General features: G+C 54.8%; 1 protein-coding gene across 2 annotated transcripts in view; it reads right to left on the reverse strand.

The window, feature by feature from the left end:
* FAM20A (FAM20A golgi associated secretory pathway pseudokinase) overlaps positions 1-27,483 on the reverse strand; it is a 124,805-nt gene that overhangs the window by 17,531 nt on the left and 79,791 nt on the right. For both annotated transcript variants that reach the window (XM_073607061.1, XM_073607062.1), the window contains exons 9-11: positions 11,058-11,167; positions 10,505-10,586; positions 10,369-10,428 (exon numbers count right to left, since the gene is read on the reverse strand). In XM_073607061.1, coding sequence (XP_073463162.1) covers positions 10,369-10,428; positions 10,505-10,586; positions 11,058-11,167 — 252 coding nt within the window. The remainder of the gene's footprint in view (positions 1-10,368; positions 10,429-10,504; positions 10,587-11,057; positions 11,168-27,483) is intronic.

The raw sequence follows: 27,483 nt of genomic DNA on the forward strand, positions 1-27,483 counted from the left end.
GTGAGAGTGCAGTCTGGGATGGGTGCAGAGCCAGTGGAGTGGACTGGGAGAGTGCAGTCTGTGATGGGTGCAGAGCCTGTGGAGAGGACTGGGAGAGTGCAGTCTGGGATGGGTGCAGAGCCAGTGGAGAGGAATGGGAGAGCGCAGAGCCAGTGGAGTGGACTGGAAGAGTGCAGTCTGGGATGGGTGCAGAGCCTGTGGAGAGGACTAGGAGAGTGCAGTCTGGGATTAGTGCAGAGCCTATGGAGAGGACTAGGAGAGTGCAGTCTGGGATGGGTGCAGAGCCTATGGAGAGGACTAGGAGAGTGCAGTCTGGGATGGGTGCAGAGCCAGTGGAGAGGACTAGGAGAGTGCAGTCTGGGATGGGTGCAGAGCCTATGGAGAAGTCTGGGTGAGTGCAGACTTGGATGGGTGCAGAGCCTATGGAGAGGAATGGGAGAGTGCAGACTGGGATGGGTGAAGAGCCTGTAGAGAGGACTGGGAGAGTGCAGACTGGGATGGGTGCAGAGCCTGTGGAGAGGACTGGGAGAGTGCAGTCTGGGATGGGTGCAGAGCCAGTGGAGTGGACTGGGAGAGTGCAGTCTGAAATGGGTGCAGAGCCAGTGGAGAGGACTGGGAGGGTGCAGTGTGGGATGGGTGCAGAGGCAGTGGAGAGGACTGGGAGAGTGCAGTGTGGGATGGGTGCAGAGCCAGTGGAGAGGACTGGGAGAGCGTAGAGCCAGTGGAGTGGACTGGAAGAGTGCAGTCTGGGATGGGTGCAGAACCAGTAGAGAGGACTAGGAGAGTGCAGAGCCTGTGGAGAGGACTGGGAGAGTGCAGTCTGGGATGGGAGAGTGCAGTCTGGGATGAGTGCAGAGCCTATGGAGAGGACTGGGAGAGTGCAGTCTGGGATGGGTGCAGAGCCAGTGGAGAGGACTGGTAGAGTGCAGTCTGGGATGGGTGCAGAGCAAGTGGAGAGGACTAGGAGAGTGCAGAGCCAGTTGAGAGGACTGGGAGAGTGCAGTCTGGGATGGGTGCAGAACCAGTGGAGTGGACTGGGAGAGTGCAGTCTGGGATGGGTGCAGAGCCAGTGGAGAGGACTGGGAGAGTGCAGTGCCAGTGGAGAGGACTGGGAGAGTGCAGAGCCAGTGGAGAGGACTGGGAGAGTGCAGTCTGGGATGGGTGCAGAGCCTGTGAAGAGGACTGGGAGAGTGCAGTCTGGGATGAGTGCAGAGCCAGTGGAGTGGACTGGGAGAGTGCAGTCTGGGATGGGTGCAGAGCCAGTGGAGAGGACTAGGAGAATGCAGTCTGGGATGGGTGCAGAGCCTATGGAGAGGACTGGGAGAGTGCAGTCTGGGATGGGTGCAGAACCAGTGGAGAGGACTGGGAGAGTGCAGTCTGGGATGAGTGCAGAGCCAGTGGAGAGGACTGGGAGAGTGCAGTCTGGCATGGGTACAGAGCCAGTGGAGAGAACTGGGAGAGTGCAGTTTGGGATGGGTGCAGAGCCAGTAGAGAGGACTCGGAGAGTGCAGTCTGGGATGGGTGCAGAGCAAGTGGAGAGGACTGGAAGACTGCAGTATGGGATGGGTGCAGAGCCAGTGGAGAGGACTGGGAGAGTGCAGTCTGGCATGGGTGCAGAGCCTGTGGAGAGGGCTGGGAGAGTGCAGTTTGGGATGGGTGCAGAGCCAGTGGAGAGGACTGGGAAAGTGCAGTCTGGGATGGGTGCAGAGCCAGTCTGGGAAGGGTGCAGAGCCTGTGGAGAGGACTGGGAGAGTGCAGTCTGGGATGGGTGCAGAACCTGTGGAGAGGACTGGGAGAGTGCAGTCTGGGATGGGTGCAGAGCCTGTGGAGAGGACTGGGAGAGTGCAGTCTGGGATGGGTGCAGAGCCAGTGGAGAGGACTGGGAGAGTGCAGTTTGGGATGGGTGCAGAGCCAGTAGAGAGGACTCGGAGAGTGCAGTCTGGGATGGGTGCAATGCCTGTGGATAGGACTGGGAGAGTTCAGTCTGGGATGGGTGCAGAGCCAGTGGAGAGGACTGAGAGAGTGCAGTCTGGGATGGGTGCAGAGCCAGTGGAGAGGACTGGGAGAGTGCAGTCTGGGATGGGTGCAGAGCCTGTGGAGAGGACTGAGAGAGTGCAGTCTGGGATGGGTGCAGAGCCAGTGGAGAGGACTGGGAGAGTGCAGTCTGGGATGGGTGCAGAGCCAATGGAGAGGACTGGGAGAGTGCAGTCTGGGATGAGTGCAGAGCCTATGGAGAGGACTGGGAGAGTGCAGTCTGGGATGGGTGCAGAACCAGTGGAGTGGACTGGGAGAGTGCATTCTGGGATGGGTGCAGGGCCTGTGGAGAGGACTGGGAGAGTGCAGTCTGGGATGGGTGCAGAGCCAGTGGAGAGGACTGGGAGAGTGCAGTTTGGGATGGGTGCAGAGCCAGTAGAGAGGACTTGGAGAGTGCATTCTGGGATGGGTGCTGAGCCTGTGGATAGGACTGGGAGAGTGCAGTCTGGGATGGGTGCAGAGCCAGTGGAGAGGACTGGGAGAGTGCAGTCTGGGATGGGTGCAGAGCCAGTGGAGTGGACTAGGAGAGTGCAATCTGGGATGGGTGCAGAGCCTGTGGAGAGGAGTGGGAGAGTGCAGTCTGGGATGGGTGCAGAGCCAGTGGAGAGGACTGGGAGAGTGCAGTCTGGGATGGGTGCAGAGCCAGTGGAGAGGACTGGGAGAGTGCAGTCTGGGATGGGTGCAGAACCAGTGGAGTGGACTGGGAGAGTGCATTCTGGGATGGGTGCAGAGCCAGTGGAGAGGACTGGGAGAGTGCAGTCTGGGATGGGTGCAGAGCCAGTGGAGAGGACTGGGAGAGCGCAGAGCCAGTGGAGTGGACTGGAAGAGTGCAGTCTGGGATGGGTGCAGAACCAGTGGAGAGGACTGGGAGAGTAAAATCTGGGATGGGTGCAGAACCAGTGGAGAGGACTGGGAGAGTGCAGTCTGGGATGAGTGCAGAGCCAGTGGAGAGGACTGGGAGAGTGCAGTCTGGCATGGGTGCAGAGCCAGTGGAGAGGACTGGGAGAGTGCAGTTTGGGATGGGTGCAGAGCCAGTAGAGAGGACTCGGAGAGTGCAGTCTGGGATGGGTGCAGAGCAAGTGGAGAGGACTGGGAGACTGCAGTATGGGATGGGTGCAGAGCCAGTGGAGAGGACTGGGAGAGTGCTGTCTGGGATGGGTGAAGAGCCAGTGGAGTGGACTGGGAGAGTGCAGTCTGGGATGAGTGCAGAGCCTGTGGAGAGGACTGGGAGAGTGCAGTCTGGGATGGGTGCAGAGCCAGTGGAGAGGACTGGGAGAGCACAGAGCCAGTGGAGTGGACTGGAAGAGTGCAGTCTGGGATGGGTGCAGAACCAGTGGAGAGGACTGGGAGAGTGCAGTCTGGGATGGGTGCAGAGCCAGTGGAGAGGACTGGGAGAGTGCAGTCTGGGATGAGTGCGGAGCCAGTGGAGAGGACTGGGAGAGTGCAGTCTGGGATGGGTGCAGAGCCTATGGAGAGGACTGGGAGAGTGCAGTGTGGGATGAGTACAGAGCCAGTGGAGAGGACTGGGAGAGTGCAGTCTGGCATGGGTGCAGAGCCAGTGTAAAGGACTGGGAGAGTGCAGTCTGGGATGAGTGCAGAGCCAGTGGAGAGGACTGGGAGAGTGCAGTCTGGGATGGGTGCAGAACCAGTGGAGTGGACTGGGAGAATGCAGTCTGGGATGGGTGCAGAGCCAGTGGAGAGGACTGGGAGAGTGCAGAGCCAGTGGAGAGGACTGGGAGAGTGCAGAGCCAGTGGAGAGGACTGGGAGAGTGCAGTCTGGGATGGGTGCAGAGCCTGTGGAGAGGACTGGGAGAGTGCAATCTGGGAAGAGTGCAGAGCCAGTGGAGTGGACTGGGAGAGTGCAGTCTGGGATGGGTGCAGAGCCAGTGGAGAGGACTAGGAGAGTGCAGTCTGGGATGGGTGCAGAGCCTGTGGAGAGGACTGAGAGAGTGCAGTCTAGGATGGGTGCAGAACCAGTGGAGTGGACTGGGAGAGTGCAGAGCCAGTGGAGAGGACTGGGAGAGTGCAGTCTGGGATGGGTGCAGAGCCAGTGTAGAGGACTGGGAGAGTGCAGTCTGGGAAGAGTGCAGAGCCAGTGGAGTGGACTGGGAGAGTGCAGTCTGGGATGGGTGCAGAGCCAGTGGAGAGGACTGGGAGAGTGCAGTCTGGGATGGGTGCAGAGCCAGTGTAGAGGACTGGGAGAGTGCAGTCTGGGATGAGTGCAGAGCCTATGGAGAGTACTGGGAGAGTGCAGTCTGGGATGGGTGCAGAGCCAGTGGAGTGGACTGGGAGAGTGCAGTCTGGGATGGGTGCAGAGCCAGTGTAGAGGACTGGGAGAGTGCAGTCTGGGATGAGTGCAGAGCCTATGGAGAGTACTGGGAGAGTGCAGTCTGGGATGGGTGCAGAGCCAGTGGAGTGGACTGGGAGAGTGCAGTCTGGGATGTGTGCAGAGCCAGTGGAGAGGACTGGGAGAGTGCAGTCTGGGATGGGTGCAGAGCCAGTGTAGAGGACTGGTAGAATGCAGAACCAGTGGCGAGGACTGGGAGAGTGCAGTCTGGGATGAGTGCAGAGCCTGTGGAGTGGACTGGGAGAGTGCAGAGCCTGTGGAGAGGACTGGGAGAGTGCAGTCTGGGATGAGTGCAGAGCCAGTGTAGAGGACTGGGAGAGTGCAGTCTGGGACGGGTGCAGAGCCAGTGGAGAGCACTGGGAGAGTGCAGACTGGGATGGGTGCAGAGCCAGTGGAGAGGACTAGGAGATTGCAGTCTGGGAAAGGTGCAGAGCCAGTGGAGAGGACTGGGAGAGTGCAGTCTGGGATGGGTGCAGAGCCTATGGAGAGGACTGGGAGAATGCAGACAGGGATGGGTGCAGAGCCAGTGGAGAGGACTGGGAGAGTGCAGTCTGGGATGGGTGCAGAGCCAGTGGAGAGGACTGGGAAAGTGCAGTCTGGGATGAGTGCAGAGCCTATGGAGAGGACTGGGAAAGTGCAGAGCCTGTGGAGAGGACTGGGAGAGTGCAGTCTGGGATGGGTGCAGAGCCTGTGGAGAGGACTGGGAGAGTGCAGAGCCTGTGGAGAGGACTGGGAGAGTGCAGTCTGGGATGGGTGCAGAGCCAGTGGAGAGGACTGGGAGAGTGCAGAGCCAGTGGAGAGGACTGGGAGAGTGCAGAGCCTGTGGAGAGGACTGGGAGAGTGCAGAGCCTGTGGAGAGGACTGGGAGAGTGCAGTCTGGGATGGGTGCAGAGCCAGTGGAGAGGACTGGGAGAGTGCAGAGCCAGTGGAGAGGACTGGGAGAGTGCAGAGCCAGTGGAGAGGACTGGGAGAGTGCAGAGCCTGTGGAGAGGACTGGGAGAGTGCAGAGCCTGTGGAGAGGACTGGCAGGGCCTGCACCAATTTTGCTGCACCAAAGGGGCCCGCGGTCCCTGCTTGCAAAGGGCATTCTGCTTTGGGCCTGGCTGAGCCCGTGTCAGGCCTGCAATTCAGTGCTAGCTGGTCCTGGGAGTTGTAGTTCTACAAGCAAGTCAGTGCTGGAGGTAGAAGAGAAGTGTGTATATACAGGAGGTGTATTATAGTTCTGGGCATCCCATATCTCCTCATCCAAGTTACAATCCCCTCAATAAAACATAAAAATAAAGTACAAGGACTGCGCCCGGCTGTGTAGGGTGGGGATCCCTTACACTTGGGACTGCCGGTACAGAGGGGGATGGTTTGGGACAGCTGGTACAGCGGGGGGATGGTTTGGGACAGCCGGTACAGCGGGGGATGGTTTGGGACAGCCAGTATAGCGAGGGATGGTTTGGGACTGCCGGTACATGACGGAAGTTTGAGCCGGCCATCCATGGATTGGAATTTGTTCGGTTCAGCAGGAATTGGATGATCGATTGATGTACAGCCAGTCCGCTGGGCTTTTCCTGATCAATCAGAGCTTCCGGTAGTACGGCTCAGTGTGTTCTAATGGCGGGAAGTCTCCTCACTGTCTGAGTAGCACATCGGTAGGAACTCCCCCGTCCACATCGAGCGTTTTCTACCATTTAGCCCACCGGGTGAACAAAGTGCAATGTTTGGGCAGTGTAACGACCCCACCGAGTATGAAAGGGGTTAAAGTCGTTTAGGACATTCCATTCACGAACACAAAGGCAGCTACAGAACACTCCGATCAGCCGAACAAGAAACCCACACGAATAACTCTCCCCCCAAATATGAGACGTTCTGTCTTGAGGGTCAACCAGGAATCAACTCCTTTATTATCACACATGAACACAACAGATAAAATAACTCAGAGACTCCCCCCCCCACCCTTGGAAAAGAGGGCGGGTTAAACTGTCCAATGACAATAGACACACAAGTCAGGTGTGTTCAAACTTATCAGTAAACAGTCTTATCAGCAGGGGGCTGCTGGAGGAATCCCCCCTTCCTCCATAAAGATAAACATCCCAGAATATCAGACACAATAGAACACTGGAATACAGCCCCACCCCAAAATAGTACACAACACAATGAGACAGCACATATTATATATACAGCATTGAGTCTAACTAGCACAGATCATAGTGGGGTTCTCATTCACCTTGTGCCCCTATTAGTGACTCCCATCACAATGGGATATACAGGGTCCCCAGAGTCTGTGTGTCTTGGGGGACATGGACCTGAATCTAAAGAAATGCCACCTCAAGGGTCCCCAGGCATACAGTTCACAAAGATCACTGTTCCTCCAAATGCCAGGGCCCATTATCGGTTGGCAAGAGGCTGGCATTCAGTACCCTCCAAAAGCCTCTGTTCTGGCTAGGTCTGTGACATTTCTCCCCTTTCGGTAGGAGACTAACACAGGAGGAGACCCCAGACGGGTTGACTCCGAAGTTAGTCCATAGTTCCAGTCCTCTACTGCCTGTACCCACACAGTACCCCAAACAAATTGTTCCAAACAGAGTATTACTCACCCAGCCAACCTCTGCCTCTCTCAGAGAACATATCCGCCGCTGGGGAGAGGCCTGGACTGGCCCTTCTCCCTGGAGTCCTTTCTGCCGCTGGAGAGAAGACAGGGGGACTGGGCTCACTCCGTCATGCTGTTGGGGATCTAGGCCGACTGCCCAGCATCCCTGGAGTATACAGGTGGAGATTGAAGCCCCATCCACCTTTACAGGAAATTCGTCCTCTGTTAGTTGAGGGCAGAAGCCAGCAGTACTCGGCCCTGTTGCCAGTCCTTCTGCTGGAAACCCCACACCATCTGCTCCGGCTAACTGTTGGGGAGGGAGGCCGACTGCCCCGGCTCCCTGGAACTCTGTAGTTGTTGCCGGTGCTGGGCAGAGGTTGGTAGCACTCTGCCCAGTTGCCAGCGATTCAGCTGGGTTGGTTCATCATTCTGGGGCGCCGTCTGCTGTTGGAACTCCCTTTCACTGGTATTGTCTCCCAGGTGCACGAACCCTTGTTGTGGCAGGAAAATGGCTGCTTCTCCTCCCTGCATCTCTGAAATCCACTGGGAAGTGACCGCCACCTTCTCACCATGAGCCTCCGGAACTGCCACAGGTGTGGGGCAGAGGTCTTGGACCCTCTGTCCGGTGACCAGCGCCTCAGCTGGGGAAGTTCCTTGCAACTCCACAAATACTGCTGTTGGTGCTGGGCAGAGCACACTGAAATTTGGCCCCGATACCAGCGCCTCTGTCCCGGCTAGGTCTGTCACACAGCTCTTCTGCTGGAGGCTCATCAGGTTGTTCTTCCTCAGCAGAAATGTCTATCAAATCCCATGTCTCTGCAACTGGTGACTGGGGATAGAAGTTCACAATCTCATGTCCGTGGAACCCAGAAAATGCTATCAGTGCTGGGCAGAGGTTAGTGGAACTCTGCCCTGTTGTCAGCACTTCAGCTTTGGGGATGGCCATCTCCAGATTTTCCACTGCCGATTCTTCAGCCAGGATTTCGAAATTGTCAACTGGTATTTCCTGATAGTCCCAGGCAAAGGGAGCACCACCCTGCTGCTGAGCAGAGTCTAGCAGCTGTCTGTAGGCGATCTCCAGCTCCCATTCCTGAACGGCCAGAAACTCCAAATCTTCCAGTGCCCAGTGCACTTCTGAGACATTCAGTCTTCGCTCTCTGTGCTCCATTATTTCCTCCAAAAGCCACTCCTGATCGCTCCCAAAGTCAGGGTCCCTGGACAGCCTCCAATACAACAATCCCAGGCCATCATAGTCAAAGCCTTCCGTGGGGCTGTCATCCACTGTCCATGGGCACTCTTGGGCTACATACCACTGGAGGGCTCTGTAGCTCTATTCCAACTGCATCTCTGCCCGGATCAGCCTGCTTAACTCAGCTGTCCACTCCTGGTTCGGTTGTTCCCCCAATAACAGCATTTGTACTTCATACTGCGACCAGTACCTTACATGGATGGAGGGGAGAACTTTTCCCTGGTGACGCTGCTCACGGGCTAGCGCTTCCTTCCAGAGTTCACAGCGGATAGAATCAAACCATCCCAGCAGGACCTGCTCTGATACCGGTCCTCTGTGCTGTATCTGCATCTCTCGCAACCTCCTTCTGAATTCCTCTTCCATGGTGGCTGGTATCTCTCCTCTCCTCTCCTGGTATCTGTACCTCTCCTTTCAGTTGGTGCTGCTGTGACTTCTGCTGCTGCAGCACCTCTTTGCTGTAGCCAATTTGCCTCCACAGCCACTATAACTAGGTCTATGATCTGCGCTGTAGGGTTAGGACCATAATGTGCCAGTCTTACTTTACCAGCCCGATCAAAACTTGCCTCTTCGGGTGTCCTGTCTGTTATGCTGGGCCTTTCGGTTATGTTGGGTCTTTCGGCTCTATCCATTTCGACTAGTTCTGTGATAATGTCCCTCTTCTTACGGTTGTTGGCCGGTCAGCCCCGGTTCTCCAGTAAGTCCTTGAGGGTAGAGCGCTTTAGCCATTCATACTGTGCTTCCATTGGCCTGTGTCCTCTTGTAGCTGTCCTTCTGGGCTGTGGAAATGATCCCGCTGCTTGCCACCAGTTGTAACAACCCCACCGAATATGAAAAGGGGTTAAAGTCGTTTAGGACATTCTCTTCCCAAACACCAAGGCAGCTACCGAACACTCCAATCAGCTGAACAAGAAACCCACACGAATAATTCTCCCCCCAAATACGAGACAAAGCTCTGCCTTGAGGGTCAACCAGGAATCAACTCCTTTATTATCACACATGGACACAACAGATAAAATAACTCAGAGACTCCCCCCCCCACCCTTGGAAAAGAGGGCGGGTTAAACTGTCCAATGACAATAGACACACAAGTCAGGTGTGTTCAAACTTATCAGTAAACAGTCTTATCAGCAGGGGGCTGCTGGAGGAATCCCCCCTCCCTCCATAGAGATAAACATCCCAGAATATCAGACACAATAGAACATTGGAATACAGCCCCACCCCAAACTAGCACAGCAACACAATGAGACAGCACACATTATATATACATATATACAGCATTGAGTCTAACTAGCACAGATCATAGTGGGGTTCTCATTCACCTTGTGCCCCTATTAGTGACTCCCATCACAATGGGATATACAGGGTTCCCAGAGTCTGTGTGTCTTGGGGGGCTATGGACCTGAATCTAAAGTAATGCCACCTCAAGGGTCCCCAGGCATACAGTTCACAAAGAGCACTGTTCTCCCAAATGCCAGGGCCCATAATCGGTTGGCAAGAGGTTGGCATCCAGTCCCCTCCAAAAGCCTCTGTCCCGGCTAGGTCTGTCACAGGCAGCTTTAGGCCGGGAGCTTTAAAAAAAAATTACACAGATCACGGTTTACGCTTCAGGAATCGGCCAGGCAGGCTCCAGCCTCACCAGTGGTGACTATGGGAGGGGGACCATGGGGAGGGACTATGGGAGGGGGACCATGGGGAGGGACTATGGGAGGGGGGACTATGGGAGGGACTATGGGAGGGGAGACTATGGGAGGGACTATGGGAGGGGGGACTATGGGAGGGACTATGGGAGGGGGGACTATGGGAGGGACTATGGGAGGGACTATGGGAGGGGGGACTATGGGGTGGGACTATGGGGAGGGGGGACTATGGGGTGGGACGACTATGAGGGGGGAACTATGGGGAGGGGGACTATGGGGAGGGGGACTATGGGGTGGAACTATAAGGGGGGGACTACGAGAGGAGGGACTATGGGGAAGGACTATGGGGAGGGTCTATGGGGAGGGGAGACTATGGGGAGGGGGGCTATGAGGTGGGACTATGGGGAGGATTGACTATGGGAGGGACTATGGGGAGGGAATATGGGGTGAACTATGGGAAGGACTATGGGAGGGACTATGGAGGGGGGACTATGGAGGGGGAAACTATGGAGGGGGGACTCACCTGCAGCATTGGTAGAGAGGAGCCAGGATGGTCATCTCGTCGTGGGAATGTTGTCCAAACCTGTAATACAGCCAGCAGCAGATAAGCAGCGCGTTGGGAAGGCGGAGCCTACTGTTACTATGGATATGTCACCCACCCTCTGGCATTATCCAGGTGTAGCAGGAAACCGTCATCTCCAAACTGGGTGAATATCTCGTAGTGATGGCGATCCATGTTCCCTGTGGGGAGAAACACATGATGGAGTATCTGTGCAGCTCTATGGGGCACTCCCAGCGGGCCGGGGGTCACTGTGGGGTGCTCTTTGCAGGCCGGGATCACTGTGGGGCACTCCCAGCGGGCCGGGAGTCACTGTGGGGTGCTCTTTGCAGGCCTGGATCACTGTGGGGCGCTCCCAGCGGGCCGGGGTCACTGTGGGGTGCTCCCAGCGGGCCGGGCTACACTGTGGGGTGCTCCCAGCGGGCCGGGGTACACTGTGGGGCGCTCCCAGCGGGCCGGGGTACACTGTGGGGTGCTCCCAGCGGGCCGGGGTACACTGTGGGGCACTCCCAGCAGGCCGGGGATCACTGTGGGGCGCTCCCAGCAGGCCGGGGATCACTGTGGGGTGCTCCCAGCTGACCGGGCCCCTGGCATGCAGAGAACAGGCTCTGCAAGGAGAGCGCTTCCTAATGGGGGGGGTTTGTACAACTTACCTATCAGGAAGTCAAAGACGGCCATGTCGATGATGTTGAGGAGCCTCTGGGGGTTGCTGTAGGGGGGCAGCTCTTGGATGGAGTTGCAGTACGCCGTATTCACTTCCCACCTAACAAAACAGAGAAATGTGGATCAGACTGTGGAGGAACTCCGCCAATAATACATTCCCCACACTGAGCAATCATTCCCTGCCCTTCCTACACAGGCCACAAGGTGGCGCCACAACACACCGTCTGAACCTCCTTCCCATCCGCGTTGTGTGAATTGCTCAATGGAAGCGACTCGGCCAGATGGGGACAATCCAGATGTTTTCTCCACACGTCATCCGCGGAAAATTGGCCTCCAATGTCATTGTTATTCCGAAGAAAATACATTCCACACAATGAGACGTCATCTAAAAGCCCCCCGATCCCTGAATACAGAACCCCCCTCTCCGAATACGGACCCCCCCCTCCCCGAATACAGAACCCCCCCAATCCCTGAATACAGAACCCCCCCGATTCCGGAGTACAGAACCCCCCAATCCCTGAATACAGAACCCCCTGATCCCTGAATACTGAACCCCCCCCCTCCCCGAATACAGAACCCCCCCAATCTCTGAATACAGAACACCCCGATCCCTGAATACAGAACCCCCCAATCCATGAATACAGAACCCCCCCGATTCCGGAGTACAGAACCCCCCAATCCCTGAATACAGAACCCCCCGATCCCTTACTACATGGACCCCCTCCCCGAATACAGACCTCCCCATCCCTGAATACAGAACCCCCCCGATCCCGGAATACAGAACCCCCCCAATCCTGGAATACAGAACCCCCCCGATCCCTGAATACAGAACCCCCAATGCCTGAATACAGAACCCCCCGATCCCTGAATACAGAACCCCCCCAATCCCTGAATACAGAACCCCCCCGATCCCTGAATACAGAACCCCCCCGATCCCTGAATACAGAACCCCCAATCCCTGAATACAGAACCCCCCCGATCCCTGAATACAGAACCCCCCAATCCCTGAATACAGAACCCCCCGATCCCCGAATACAGAACCCCCCCGATCCCTGAATACAGAACCCCCCAATCCCTGAATACAGAACCCCCGATCCCTGAATACATGGACCCCCTCCTCGAATACGGACCTCCCCATCCCTGAATACAGAACCCCCCCGATCCCGGAATACAGAACCCCCCCAATCCCTGAATACAGAACCCCCCCGATCCCTGAATACAGAACCCCCCCACTCCCTGAATACAGAACCCCCCCGATCCCTGAATACAGAACCCCCCGATCCCCGAATACAGAACCCCCCAATCCCTGAATACAGAACCCCCCGATCCCTGAATACAGAACACCCCCGATCCCTGAATACAGAACACCCCCGATCCCGGAATACAGAACCCCCCCAATCCCTGAATACAGAACCCCCCGATCCCCGAATACAGAACCCCCCGATCCCTGAATACATGGACCCCCTCCCCGAATACGGACCTCCCCATCCCTGAATACAGAACCCCCCCGATCCCGGAATACAGAACCCCCCCAATCCCTGAATACAGAACCCCCCCGATCCCTGAATACCAAACCCCCCCAATCCCTGAATACAGAACCCCCCAATCCCTGAATACAGAACACCCCCGATCCCGGAATACAGAACCCCCCAATCCATGAATACATGGACCCCCTCCCCGAATACGGACCTCCCCATCCCTGAATACAGAACCCCCCCGATCCCGGAATACAGAACCCCCCCAATCCCTGAATACAGAACCCCCCCGATCCCTGAATACCAAACCCCCCCAATCCCTGAATACAGAACCCCCCAATCCCTGAATACAGAACACCCCGATCCCTGAATACAGAACCCCCCAATCCATGAATACAGAACCCCCCCGATTCCGGAGTACAGAACCCCCCCGATCCCTGAATACAGAACCCCCCGATCCCTTACTACATGGACCCCCTCCCCGAATACAGACCTCCCCATCCCTGAATACAGAACCCCCCCGATCCCGGAATACAGAACCCCCCCAATCCTGGAATACAGAACCCCCCCGATCCCTGAATACAGAACCCCCAATGCCTGAATACAGAACCCCCCGATCCCTGAATACAGAACCCCCCCAATCCCTGAATACAGAACCCCCCCGATCCCTGAATACAGAACCCCCCCGATCCCTGAATACAGAACCCCCAATCCCTGAATACAGAACCCCCCCGATCCCTGAATACAGAACCCCCCAATCCCTGAATACAGAACCCCCCGATCCCCGAATACAGAACCCCCCCGATCCCTGAATACAGAACCCCCCCGATCCCTGAATACAGAACCCCCCCGATCCCTGAATACAGAACCCCCAATCCCTGAATACAGAACCCCCCCGATCCCTGAATACAGAACCCCCCAATCCCTGAATACAGAACCCCCGATCCCTGAATACATGGACCCCCTCCTCGAATACGGACCTCCCCATCCCTGAATACAGAACCCCCCCGATCCCGGAATACAGAACCCCCCCAATCCCTGAATACAGAACCCCCCCGATCCCTGAATACAGAACCCCCCCACTCCCTGAATACAGAACCCCCCCGATCCCTGAATACAGAACCCCCCGATCCCCGAATACAGAACCCCCCAATCCCTGAATACAGAACCCCCCGATCCCTGAATACAGAACACCCCCGATCCCTGAATACAGAACACCCCCGATCCCTGAATACAGAACACCCCCGATCCCGGAATACAGAACCCCCCCAATCCCTGAATACAGAACCCCCCGATCCCCGAATACAGAACCCCCCGATCCCTGAATACATGGACCCCTTCCCCGAATACGGACCTCCCCATCCCTGAATACAGAACCCCCCCGATCCCGGAATACAGAACCCCCCCAATCCCTGAATACAGAACCCCCCCGATCCCTGAATACCAAACCCCCCCAATCCCTGAATACAGAACCCCCCAATCCCTGAATACAGAACACCCCCGATCCCGGAATACAGAACCCCCCCAATCCCTGAATACAGAACCCCCCGATCCCCGAATATAGAACCCCCCGATCCCTGAATACATGGACCCCCTCCCCGAATACGGACCTCCCCATCCCTGAATACAGAACCCCCCCGATCCCGGAATACAGAACCCCCCCAATCCCGGAATACAGAACCCCCCCAATCCCTGAATACAGAACCCCCCCAATCCCTGAATACAGAACCCCCCAATCCCTGAATACAGAACCCCCCCGATCCCGGAATACAGAACCCCCCCAATCCCTGAATACAGAACCCCCCGATCCCTGAATACAGAACCCTCCGATCCCTGAATACAGAACCCCCCCCAATCCCTGAATACAGAACCCCCTCCTCGAATACGGACCCCCCTCCCCGAATACAGAACCCCCCTCCCCGAATACGGACCCCCCATCCCTGAATACAGAACCCCCATCCCTGAATACAGAACCCCCCTCCCCGAATACGGACCCCCCCTCCCCGAATACAGAACCCCCCTCCCCGAATACGGACCCCCCATCCCTGAATACCTGAATACGGAACCCCCCGATCCCTAAATACAGAACCCCCCGATCCCTAAATACAGAACCCCCCCGATCCTTGAATACGGAACCCCCCTCCCCGAATACAGAACCCCCCTCCCCGAATACAGAACCCCCCTCCCAGAATACAGAACCCCCCGAATACAGAACCCCCCTCCCCGAATACAGAACCCCCTGATCCCTGAATACAGAACCCCCGATCCCTGAATACAGAGCCCCCCCGATCCCTGAATACAGAACCCCCCCAATCCCGGAATACAGAACCCCCCAATCCCCAAATACAGAACCCCCAATCCCAGAATACAGAACCCCCGATCCCTGAATACAGAACCCCCCCGATCCCCGAATACAGAACCCCCCCAATCCCCAAATACAGAACCCCCCGATCCCAGAATACAGAACCCCCGATCCCTGAATACAGAGCCCCCCCGATCCCTGAATACAGAGCCCCCCCAATCCCCGAATACAGAACCCCCCAATCCCCGAATACAGAACCCCCCGATCCCAGAATACAGAACCCCCCCGATCCCTGAATACAGAGTGTGGTCTCATGCCTGTATAGAGGGGTCTCTGGGTCCGACATATCTTCCCATCAAGTGCTGCAGGGGTACCAACAATAATACACACCCCATGCACAGTCATCATACACACTCCATGCAGTCATCATACACACCCCATGCACAGTCATCATACACACCCCATGCACAGTCATCATACACACCCCATGCAGTCATCATACACACCCCATGCACAGTCATCATACACACCCCATGGACAGTCATCATACACACTCCATGCAGTCATCATACACACCCCATGCACAGTCATCATACACACCCCATGCACAGTCATCATACACACCCCATGCACAGTCATCATACACACCCCATGCAGTCATCATACACACTCCATGCACAGTCATCATACACACCCCATGCACAGCCATCATACAAACTCCATGCACAGTCATCATACACACCCCATGCACAGTCATCATACACACCCCATGCACAGTCATCATACACACCCCATGCAGTCATCATACACACCCCATGCACAGTCATCATACACACCCCATGCAGTCATCATACACACTCCATGCACAGTCATCATACACACCCCATGCACAGTCATCATACACACCCCATGCAGTCATCATACACACTCCATGCACAGTCATCATACACACCCCATGCACAGCCATCATACAAACTCCATGCACAGTCATCATACACACCCCATGCACAGTCATCACACACACAGTCATGATACACACCCCATGCACAGTCATCATACACACCCCATGCACAGTCATCATACACACCCCATGCACAGTCATCATACACACCCCATGCACAGTCATCATACACACCCCATGCACAGTCATCATACACACCCCATGCACAGTCATCATACACACTCCATGCACAGTCATCATACACACTCCATGCACACAGTCATCATACACACTCCATGCACAGTCATCATACACACCCCATGGACAGTCATCATACACACTCCATGCACAGTCATCATACACACCCCATGCACAGTCATCATTCACACCCCATGCAGTCATCATACACACCCCATGCACAGTCATCATACACACCCCATGCAGTCATCATACACACCCCATGCACAGTCATCATACACACCCCATGCACAGTCATCATACACACCCCATGCACAGTCATCATACACACTCCATGCACAGTCATCATACACCCCCCATGCACACAGTCATCATACACACCCCATGCACAGTCATCATACACACCCCATGCAGTCATCATACACACCCCATGCACAGTCATCATACACACTCCATGCACACAGTCATCATACACACTCCATGCACAGTCATCATACACACCCCATGCAGTCATCATACACACCCCATGCACAGTCATCATACACACTCCATGCACAGTCATCATACACACCCCATGCAGTCATCATACACACCCCATGCACAGTCATCATACACACCCCATGCACAGTCATCATACACACCCCATGCACACAGTCATCATACACACCCCATGCACAGTCATCATACACACCCCATGCACAGTCATCATACACACCCCATGCAGTCATCATACACACCCCATGCACAGTCATCATACACACCCCATGCACAGTCATCATACACACCCCATGCACACTCCATGCACAGTCATCATACACCCCCCATGCACACAGTCATCATACACACCCCATGCACAGTCATCATACACACCCCATGCAGTCATCATACACACCCCATGCACAGTCATCATACACACCCCATGCACAGTCATCATACACACTCCATGCACAGTCATCATACACACCCCATGCAGTCATCATACACACCCCATGCACAGTCATCATACACACCCCATGCACACAGTCATCATACACACCCCATGCACACAGTCATCATACACACCCCATGCACAGGCATCATACACACTCCATGCACAGTCATCATACACACCCCATGCAGTCATCATACACACCCCATGCAGTCATCATACACACCCCATGCGCAGCTATCACACACACCCCATGCAGTCATCATACACACCCCATGAGCAGTCATCATACACACTCCATGCACAGTCATCATACACACCCCATGCACAGTCATCATACACACTCCATGCACAGTCATCATACACACCCCATGCACAGTCATCATACACACCCCATGCACAGTCATCATACACACCCCATGCACAGTCATCATACACACTCCATGCACAGTCATCATACACACTCCATGCACAGTCATCATACACACCCCATGCACAGTCATCATACACACCCCATGCACAGTCATCATACACACCCCATGCACAGTCATCACACACACCCCATGGACAGTCATCATACACACCCCATGCACAGTCATCATACACACTCCATGCACAGTCATCATACACACTCCATGGACAGTCATCATACACACCCCATGCACAGTCATCATACACACTCCATGCACAGTCATCATACACACCCCATGAGCAGTCATCATACACACTCCATGCACACAGTCATCATACACACCCCATGCACAGTCATCATACACACTCCATGCACAGTCATCATACACACCCCATGCACAGTCATCATACACACCCCATGCACACAGTCATCATACACACCCCATGCACAGTCATCATACACACCCCATGCACAGTCATCATACACACCCCATGCACACAGTCATCATACACACCCCATGCACAGTCATCATACACACAGTCATCATAAACACCCCATGGACAGTCATCATACACACTCCATGCACAGTCATCATACACACCCCATGCACAGTCATCATACACACCCCATGCACAGTCATCATACACACTCCATGCACAGTCATCATACACACCCCATGCACAGTCATCATACACCCCCCATGCAGTCATCATACACACCCCATGCACAGTCATCATACACACCCCATGCACAGTCATCATACACACCCCATGCACACAGTCATCATACACACCAGAATGCACAGTCATCATACACACCCCATGCACAGTCATCATACACACCAGAATGCACAGTCATCATACACACTCCATGCACAGTCATCATACACACCAGAATGCACAGTCATCATACACACCCCATGCACAGTCATCATACACCCCCCATGCAGTCATCATACACACCCCATGCACAGTCATCATACACACCCCATGCACAGTCATCATACACACCCCATGCACACAGTCATCATACACACCAGAATGCACAGTCATCATACACACCCCATGCACAGTCATCACACACACCCCATGCACAGTCATCATACACACTCCATGCACAGTCATCATACACACCAGAATGCACAGTCATCATACACACCCAATGCACAGTCATCATACACACTCCATGCACAGTCATCATACACACCCCATGCACAGCCATCATACACACCCCATGCACAGTCATCATACACACCCCATGCACAGTCATCATACACACCCCATGCACAGTCATCACACACACCCCATGCAGTCATCATACACACCCCATGCGCAGTCATCATACACACTCCATGCACAGTCATCATACACACTCCATGCACAGTCATCATACACACTCCATGCACAGTCATCATACACACTCCATGCACAGTCATCATACACACCCCATGCACAGTCATCACACACACCCCATGCAGTCATCATACACACCCCATGCGCAGTCATCATACACACTCCATGCACAGTCATCATACACACTCCATGCACAGTCATCATACACACTCCATGCACAGTCATCATACACACTCCATGCACAGTCATCATACACACCCCATGGACAGTCATCATACACACCCCATGCACAGTCATCATACACACCCCATGCACAGTCATCATACACACTCCATGCACAGTCATCATACACACTCCATGCACAGTCATCATACACACCCCATGGACAGTCATCATACACACCCCATGCACAGTCATCATACACACCCCATGCACAGTCATCATACACACTCCATGCACAGTCATCATACACACTCCATGCACACAGTCATCATTCACACTCCATGCGCAGTCATCATACACACCCCATGCACAGTCATCATACACAACCCATGCACACAGTCATCATACACACCCCATGCACAGTCATCATACACACCCCATGCACAGTCATCATACACACTCCATGCACAGTCATCATACACACTCCATGCACACAGTCATCATTCACACTCCATGCGCAGTCATCATACACACCCCATGCACAGTCATCATACACACTCCATGCACAGTCATCATACACACCCCATGCACAGTCATCATACACAACCCATGCACACAGTCATCATACACACCCCATGCACAGTCATCATACACACCCCATGCACAGTCATCATACACACTCCATGCACAGTCATCATACACACTCCATGCACACAGTCATCATTCACACTCCATGCGCAGTCATCATACACACCCCATGCACAGTCATCATACACACTCCATGCACAGTCATCATACACACCCCATGCACAGTCATCATACACACTCCATGCACAGTCATCATACACACTCCATGCACAGTCATCATACACACTCCATGCACAGTCATCATACACACCCCATGCACAGTCATCATACACACCCCATGCACAGTCATCATACACACTCCATGCACAGTCATCATACACACCCCATGCACACAGTCATCACACACACCCCATGCACAGTCATCATACACACTCCATGCACAGTCATCATACACACCCCATGCACACAGTCATCATACACACCCCATGCACAGTCATCATACACACTCCATGCACAGTCATCATACACACCCCATGCACAGTCATCACACACACCCCATGCAGTCATCATACACACCCCATGCACAGTCATCATACACACTCCATGCACAGTCATCATACACACCCCATGCACACAGTCATCACACACACCCCATGCAGTCATCATACAGAAATGGAAATGCTCAGATTCCATGAAAGGGTTAAATCTCCTGCAGCTGGAACATGTGGCGGCGGTTGGAGCGGGGGGGCAGGGGGGGGATTGTGGGAAGAGTCACATCTGGAGCAGAACCACTCAGGAAACCCATCCTCCCCCACCACTTCACAACTACAAGTACCAGCAACACCATCCTATGGGATAACCCCCATCATCCCTCCTCCAGGGTGACCATCATATGGCCTGTACATGGGTTAGTTGGGGGGTCACTATGACCGGGGTTAGTTGGGGGGTCACTATGACTGGGGTTAGTTGGGGGGTGTCACTATGACCGGGGTTAGTTGGGGATGTCACTATGACCGGGGTTAGTTGGGGATGTCACTATGACCGGGGTTAGTTGGGGATGTCACTATGACCGGGGTTAGTTGGGGGGGGTCACTATGACCGGGGTTAGTTGGGGATGTCACTATGACCGGGGTTAGTTGGGGATGTCACTATGACCGGGGTTAGTTGGGGGGGTCACTATGACCGGGGTTAGTTGGGGATGTCACTATGACCGGGGTTAGTTGGGGGTGTCACTATGACCGGGGTTAGTTGGGGGTGTCACTATGACCGGGGTTAGTTGGGGGGTCACTATGACCGGGGTTAGTTGGGGGGTCACTATGACTGGGGTTAGTTGGGGGGTGTCACTATGACCGGGGTTAGTTGGGGGGTGTCACTATGACCGGGGTTAGTTGGGGGGTCACTATGACCGGGGTTAGTTGGGGGGTCACTATGACTGGGGTTAGTTGGGGGGTGTCACTATGACCGGGGTTAGTTGGGGGGTGTCACTATGACTGGGGTTAGTTGGGGGGGTCACTATGACCGGGGTTAGTTGGGGGGGTCACTATGACCGGGGTTAGTTGGGGGTGTCACTATGACCGGGGTTAGCTGGGGGGGTCACTATGACCGGGGTTAGTTGGGGGGGTCACTATGACCGGGGTTAGTTGGGGGGGTCACTATGACCGGGGTTAGTTGGGGGGGTCACTATGACCGGGGTTAGCTGGGGGTGTCACTATGACCAGGGTTAGTTGGGTGGGTCACTATGACCGGGGTTAGTTGGGGATGTCACTATGACCGGGGTTAGTTGAGGGGTGTCACTATGACCGGGGTTAGTTGGGTGGGTCACTATGACCGGGGTTAGTTGGGGGGGTCACTATGACCGGGGTTAGTTGGGGGGGTCACTATGACCGGGGTTAGTTGGGGGGGTCACTATGACCGGGGTTAGTTGGGGATGTCACTATGACCGGGGTTAGCTGGGGGGTCACTATGACCGGGGTTAGTTGGGGGGGTCACTATGACCGGGGTTAGCTGGGGGGTCACTATGACTGGGGTTAGCTGGGGGGTCACTATGACCGGGGTTAGCTGGGGGGGGTCACTATGACCGGGGTTAGTTGAGGGGTGTCACTATGACTGGGGTCAGTTGAGGGGTGTTACTATGACCGGGGTTAGTTGGGGGTGTCACTATGACTGGGGTTAGTTGGGGGGTGTCACTATGACTGGGGTTAGTTGAGGGGTGTCACTATGACCGGGGTTAGTTGAGGGGTGTCAGTATGACCGGGGTTAGTTGGGGGTGTCACTATGACCGGGGTTAGTTGAGGGGTGTCAGTATGACCGGGGTTAGTTGAGGGGTGTCAGTATGACCGGGGTTAGTTGAGGGGTGTCAGTATGACCGGGGTTAGTTGAGGGGTGTCAGTATGACCGGGGTTAGTTGAGGGGTGTCAGTATGACCGGGGTTAGTTGGGGGGTGTCACTATGACCGGGGTTAGTTGGGGGTGTCACTATGACCGGGGTCAGTTGAGGGGTGTCACTATGACCGGGGTCAGTTGAGGGGTGTCAGTATGACCGGGGTTAGTTGAGGGGTGTCACTATGACCGGGGTTAGTTGAGGGGTGTCAGTATGACCGGGGTTAGTTGAGGGGTGTCAGTATGACCGGGGTTAGTTGAGGGGTGTCACTATGACCGGGGTTAGTTGAGGGGTGTCACTATGACCGGGGTTAGTTGGGGGGTGTCACTATGACAGGGTTTAGCTGGGGGGTGTGTCACTATGACCGGGGTTATCTGGGGGGGGTCACTATGACCGGGGTTATCTGGGGGGGTCACTATGACCGGGGTTAGCTTGGGGGTCACTATGACCGGGGTTATCTGGGGGGGTCACTATGACCGGGGTTAGCTTGGGGGTCACTATGACCGGGGTTATCTGGGGGGGGTCACTATGACCGGGGTTAGCTGGGGGGGTCACTATGACCGGGGTTATCTGGGGGGGTCACTATGACCGGGGTTAGCTGGGGGGGTCACTATGACCGGGGTTATCTGGGGGGGGTCACTATGACCGGGGTTATCTGGGGGGGTCACTATGACCGGGGTTAGCTGGGGGGGTCACTATGACCGGGGTTATCTGGGGGGGGTCACTATGACCGGGGTTATCTGGGGGGGTCACTATGACCGGGGTTAGCTTGGGGGTCACTATGACCGGGGTTATCTGGGGGGGGTCACTATGACCGGGGTTAGCTGGGGGGGTCACTATGACCGGGGTTAGTTGAGGGGTGTCACCCGGGACAGAGACTTTTGGAGAGGACTGAATGCTGACCTCTTGCCTTCTGATTATGGGCCCTGGATTTTAAGGGGACAATACTCTTTGTGAGATGTATATCTGGGGGGACCCTTAGAGTAATGTCCCCCCAAGACACACAGACTCTGGGGTCCCTGTATAGGGTCTATATGCCATATCAGAAATAGTGACTGCTTCACACTTTGGGGACTCATAGCAGATGCTGATACTTGCCAACTGTCCCGAATTTTCCAGGACATTCCCGGGATTTAGACCTTTGTCCCGCTTTTAGCGTTTCCCGGGAAACGTCCTCGGAAATCCGTGTTTTCCCATTTTTTCGCCACCACCCGCTGCTCGAGGTCTGCGGCCGGCATTAATTGTTTCCGCGTTTCCGCCGGCCGCCATTTTACAGAAAACCAGAAGTAACAGGTCACTCGCTGAGGGGAACAAACAAGAGGCGGAGCCAGCTGGGTGGCTGCCAATAGAAATTAAGCTACCGCCGACCCCCCCTGCGCCCAACGGCCTCCTTCCGGTCTGTGACCTGTTGTGGGAAAGGCAGCGGAACGGGGGGGGGGGGGGTCGGCGGCAGTTCAATTTCTATTAGCAGACCTGTTAGTACTTCTAGTTCTCTGTAATGGCGGCGGAGACTCCGCTGCCGGGACACCTGATGTAAGGGGGGGCTCCACAAGGGGTACATCTGATGTAAGGGGGACACCGCTGCTGGGACACCTGATGTAAGGGGGGGGGCTCCACTAGGAGTACACCTGATATAAGGGGGGGGCTCCACTAGGAGTACACCTGATATAAGGGGGGGGCTCCACTAGGGGTACACCTGATGTAAGGGGGACACCGCTGCCGAGACACCTGATGTAAGGGGGGCTCCACTGGGGGACACCGGATGTAAGGGAGGGAGCTACACTAGGAGTACACCTGATGTAAGGGGGGGCTCCACTAGGGGTACACCTGATGTAAGGGGGACACAGCTGCTGGGACACCTGATGTAAGGGGGACACCGCTGCCGGGACACCTGATGTAAGGGGGACACCGCTGCCGGGACACCTGATGTAAGGGGGACACCGCTGCCGGGACACCTGATGTAAGGGGGACACTGCTGCCGGGACACCTGATGTAAGGGGGGCTCCACTAGGGGTACACTTGATGTAAGGGGGAGCTCCACTGGGGGACACCGGATGTAAGGGGGAGCTCCACTGGGGGTACATTTGATGTAAGGGGGACACTGCTGCCGGGACACCTGATGTAAGGGGGACACTGCTGCTGGGACACCTGATGTAAGGGGGGGGCTCCACTGGGGGTACATTTGATGTAAGGGGGACACTGCTGCCGGGACACCTGATGTAAGGGGGACACTGCTGCCGGGACACCTGATGTAAGGGGGACACTGCTGCCAGGACACCTGATGTAAGGGGGACACTGCTGCCAGGACACCTGATGTAAGGGGGACACTGCTGCCAGGACACCTGATGTAAGGGGGGCTCCACTAGGGGTACACTTGATGTAAGGGGGAGCTCCACTGGGGGACACTGGATGTAAGGGGGAGCTCCACTGGGGGACACCGGATGTAAGGGGGGAGCTCCACTGGGGGACACCTGATGTAAGGGGGGGCTCCACTGGGGGTACATTTGATGTAAGGGGGACACTGCTGCCGGGACACCTGATGTAAGGGGGGCTCCACTAGGGGACATCGGGTGTAAGGGGGGAGCTCCACTGAGGGAAACCAGATGTAAGGGGGGATCTCCACTGGGGTACACTTGATGTAAGGGGGGGCTCCACTGGGTAACACCGGATGTAAGGGGGGGGGGGGCTCCATGGCGTAGGTCCAAAAAAATTAAGGGATTTATTGAATAAAAAAACCTTACAAATAAAAAAGTGATCACTAGATAAAAGTTGTTTATCTTATTACATGTCCATGTGGCAGACAATATGTCGGACGCACTACTAGAACTTTCTCTATTAGGGTCAATGAACATATCGCCAAAATTAAGAAGGGTTGTGTCAAGCACAGTGTTCCCCGCCATTACCTGGAAAGTCATAATAGGGACCCCACAGGTACCTCCTTTGTCATTATAGACAAATTTGTTCCCCATTGGAGGGGTGAGTCCCGTCTGAGGGGTGTGTCGCGACTCGAAACTTACTGGATTTATGAGCTCAGGTGCTTCTCTCCGCACGGTATGAATGTCGAGTGGGACATAAATGGCTTCATTAGCCGGGTGTGAGGAGCATTTTGGTTCTGGAGCCGCGACACACCTCTCACCCTGTTTAGTCTGTAGGATGTTGCTATGAGTGTTTCTGGGGTTTTGTTGCAGTACTTCTATATTTTATGTGTCTTTTTGTCCCCTTTCCCCTTCCTCTTTTAGAGTTTATTGAGGATTTTTGGGTATTTTATCCCATTGCGTTTAGTCACATTATAGTAGGCTCTATCTGGGTTTACTTATGCTGGATAGAGTAGATGTTTGTCTTAGTAGACTAGGGCACCCGGGTGGAGTGAATGTTGATTTGGGGTGCCATTTAATATATCCTTATACTTGGTACTCTCACACTTTTAATTCCCCCTCTAGATGTTTATGACGTATTGCCTCTGATTGCCGTGTTATCCAGTCTTCACCTCCCTGGTCTGAGAAGACCCCTTCTATGCACACGGATTGACTTTGGTCTTTTGGCTCTATAAATATTGCCTCTGGACATTCCTACACTTAGTGCATTTCTTTTGGACATTTTTATACACTTCACAGGCTTGTATTGTGTTGAGTGACATTATTTATAGTTACTTTCAAATCACTGATTTATTTTTTTATATTTGATATATTTTTCACATTCTCTTGGTTAGCGCTGCACGGATATTTTTTATGTATTTTCCTGTAAAGGACAAACCTCGGAGTCACCAGTCTGGCTAAATGACAAGTTAATTATCTCATGTTAATTTCTGTTTCTGGTTACAGTTGTATTGTCAGAATAATATGATGAGGAGGGGGGAACCTCCTACTCAAGTGTATATAAGACGGTATTCATGTTCTAATAAACAGTTCTATTCCTGATATACTCCAAGACTGGTATTGTCTGGTGCTTGGGGGTTCCTATAGTCGGATCCATTGGACTCGTGTTCCAGAAACAGCTTTTTGGCAGATATACCCAACAGGGTGTTCGGAGTCCGTCACAGTCTGGGGTTAGTTGGGGGGGGCACTATGACCGGGGTTAGTTTGGGGGTGTCAATATGGCCGGGGTTAGTTGGGGGTGTTACTATGACCGGGGGTTAGTTGGGGGTGTTACTATGACCGGGGGTTAGTTGGGGGGGTCACTATGACCGGGGTTAGTTGGGGGGTGTCACTATGACCGGGGTTAGTTGGGGGTGTTACTATGACCGGGGGTTAGTTGGGGGGTGTCACTATGACCGGGGTTAGTTGGGGGTGTTACTATGACCGGGGTTAGTTGGGGGGTGTCACTATGACCGGGGTTAGTTGGGGTGTGTCACTATGACTGGGGTTAGTTGGGGGTGTCACTATGACCGGGGTTAGTTGGGGTGTGTCACTATGACTGGGGTTAGTTGGGGGTGTCACTATGACCGGGGTTAGTTGGGGGGGTGCCACTATAACCGGGATTAGTTGGAGGGTGTCACTATGACCGGGGTTAGTTGGGGGGGTGCCACTATAACCGGGATTAGTTGGGGGGTGTCACTATGACCGGGGTTAGTTGGAGGGGTGCCACTATAACCGGGATTAGTTGGAGGGTGTCACTATGACCGGGGTTAGTTGGGGGGGTGCCACTATAACCGGGATTAGTTGGGGGGTGTCACTATGACCGGGGTTAGTTGGGAGGGTGCCACTATAACCGGGATTAGTTGGGGGTGTCACTATGACCGGGGTTAGTTAGGGGGGGCACTATGACCGGGGTTAGTTAGGGGGGGCACTATGACCGGGGTTAGTTGGGGGGTGTCACTATGACCGGGGTTAGTTAGGGGGGGCACTATGACCGGGGTTAGTTGGGGGTGTCACTATGACCGGGGTTAGTTGGGGGTGTCACTATGACCGGGGTTAGTTGGGGGTGTCACTATGACCGGGGTTAGTTGGGGGGGTCTCTATGACTGGGGTTAGTTGGGGGTGTCACTATGACCGGGGTTAGTTGAGGGGTGTCACTATGACCGGGGTTAGTTGGGGGGGTCACTATGACCGGGGTTAGTTGGGGGTGTCACTATGACCGGGGTTAGTTGGGGGTGTTACTATGACCGGGGTTAGTTGGGGGGTGTCACTATGACCGGGGTTAGTTGAGGGGTGTCACTATGACCGGGGTTAGTTGGGGGGGTCACTATGACCGGGGTTAGTTGGGGGTGTCACTATGACCGGGGTTAGTTGGGGGTGTCACTATGACCGGGGTTAGTTGGGGGGTGTCACTATGACCGGGGTTAGTTGGGGGGTGTCACTATGACCGGGGTTAGTTGGGGGTGTCACTATGACCGGGGTTAGTTGGGGGTGTCACTATGACTGGGGTTAGTTGGGGGGTGTCACTATGACCGGGGTTAGTTGGGGGTGTCACTATGACCGGGGTTAGTTGGGGGTGTCACTATGACCGGGGTTAGTTGGGGGGTGTCACTATGACCGGGGTTAGTTGGGGGGTGTCACTATGACCGGGGTTAGTTGGGGGGTGTCACTATGACCGGGGTTAGTTGGGGGTGTCACTATGACCGGGGTTAGTTGGGGGTGTCACTATGACCGGGGTTAGTTGGGGGTGTCACTATGACTGGGGTTAGTTGGGGGTGTCACTATGACCGGGGTTAGTTGGGGGTGTCACTATGACTGGGGTTAGT

Source organism: Aquarana catesbeiana, linkage group LG12, assembly GCF_042186555.1.
Source record: "Aquarana catesbeiana isolate 2022-GZ linkage group LG12, ASM4218655v1, whole genome shotgun sequence".
Classification (NCBI taxonomy): Eukaryota; Metazoa; Chordata; class Amphibia; order Anura; family Ranidae; genus Aquarana; species Aquarana catesbeiana.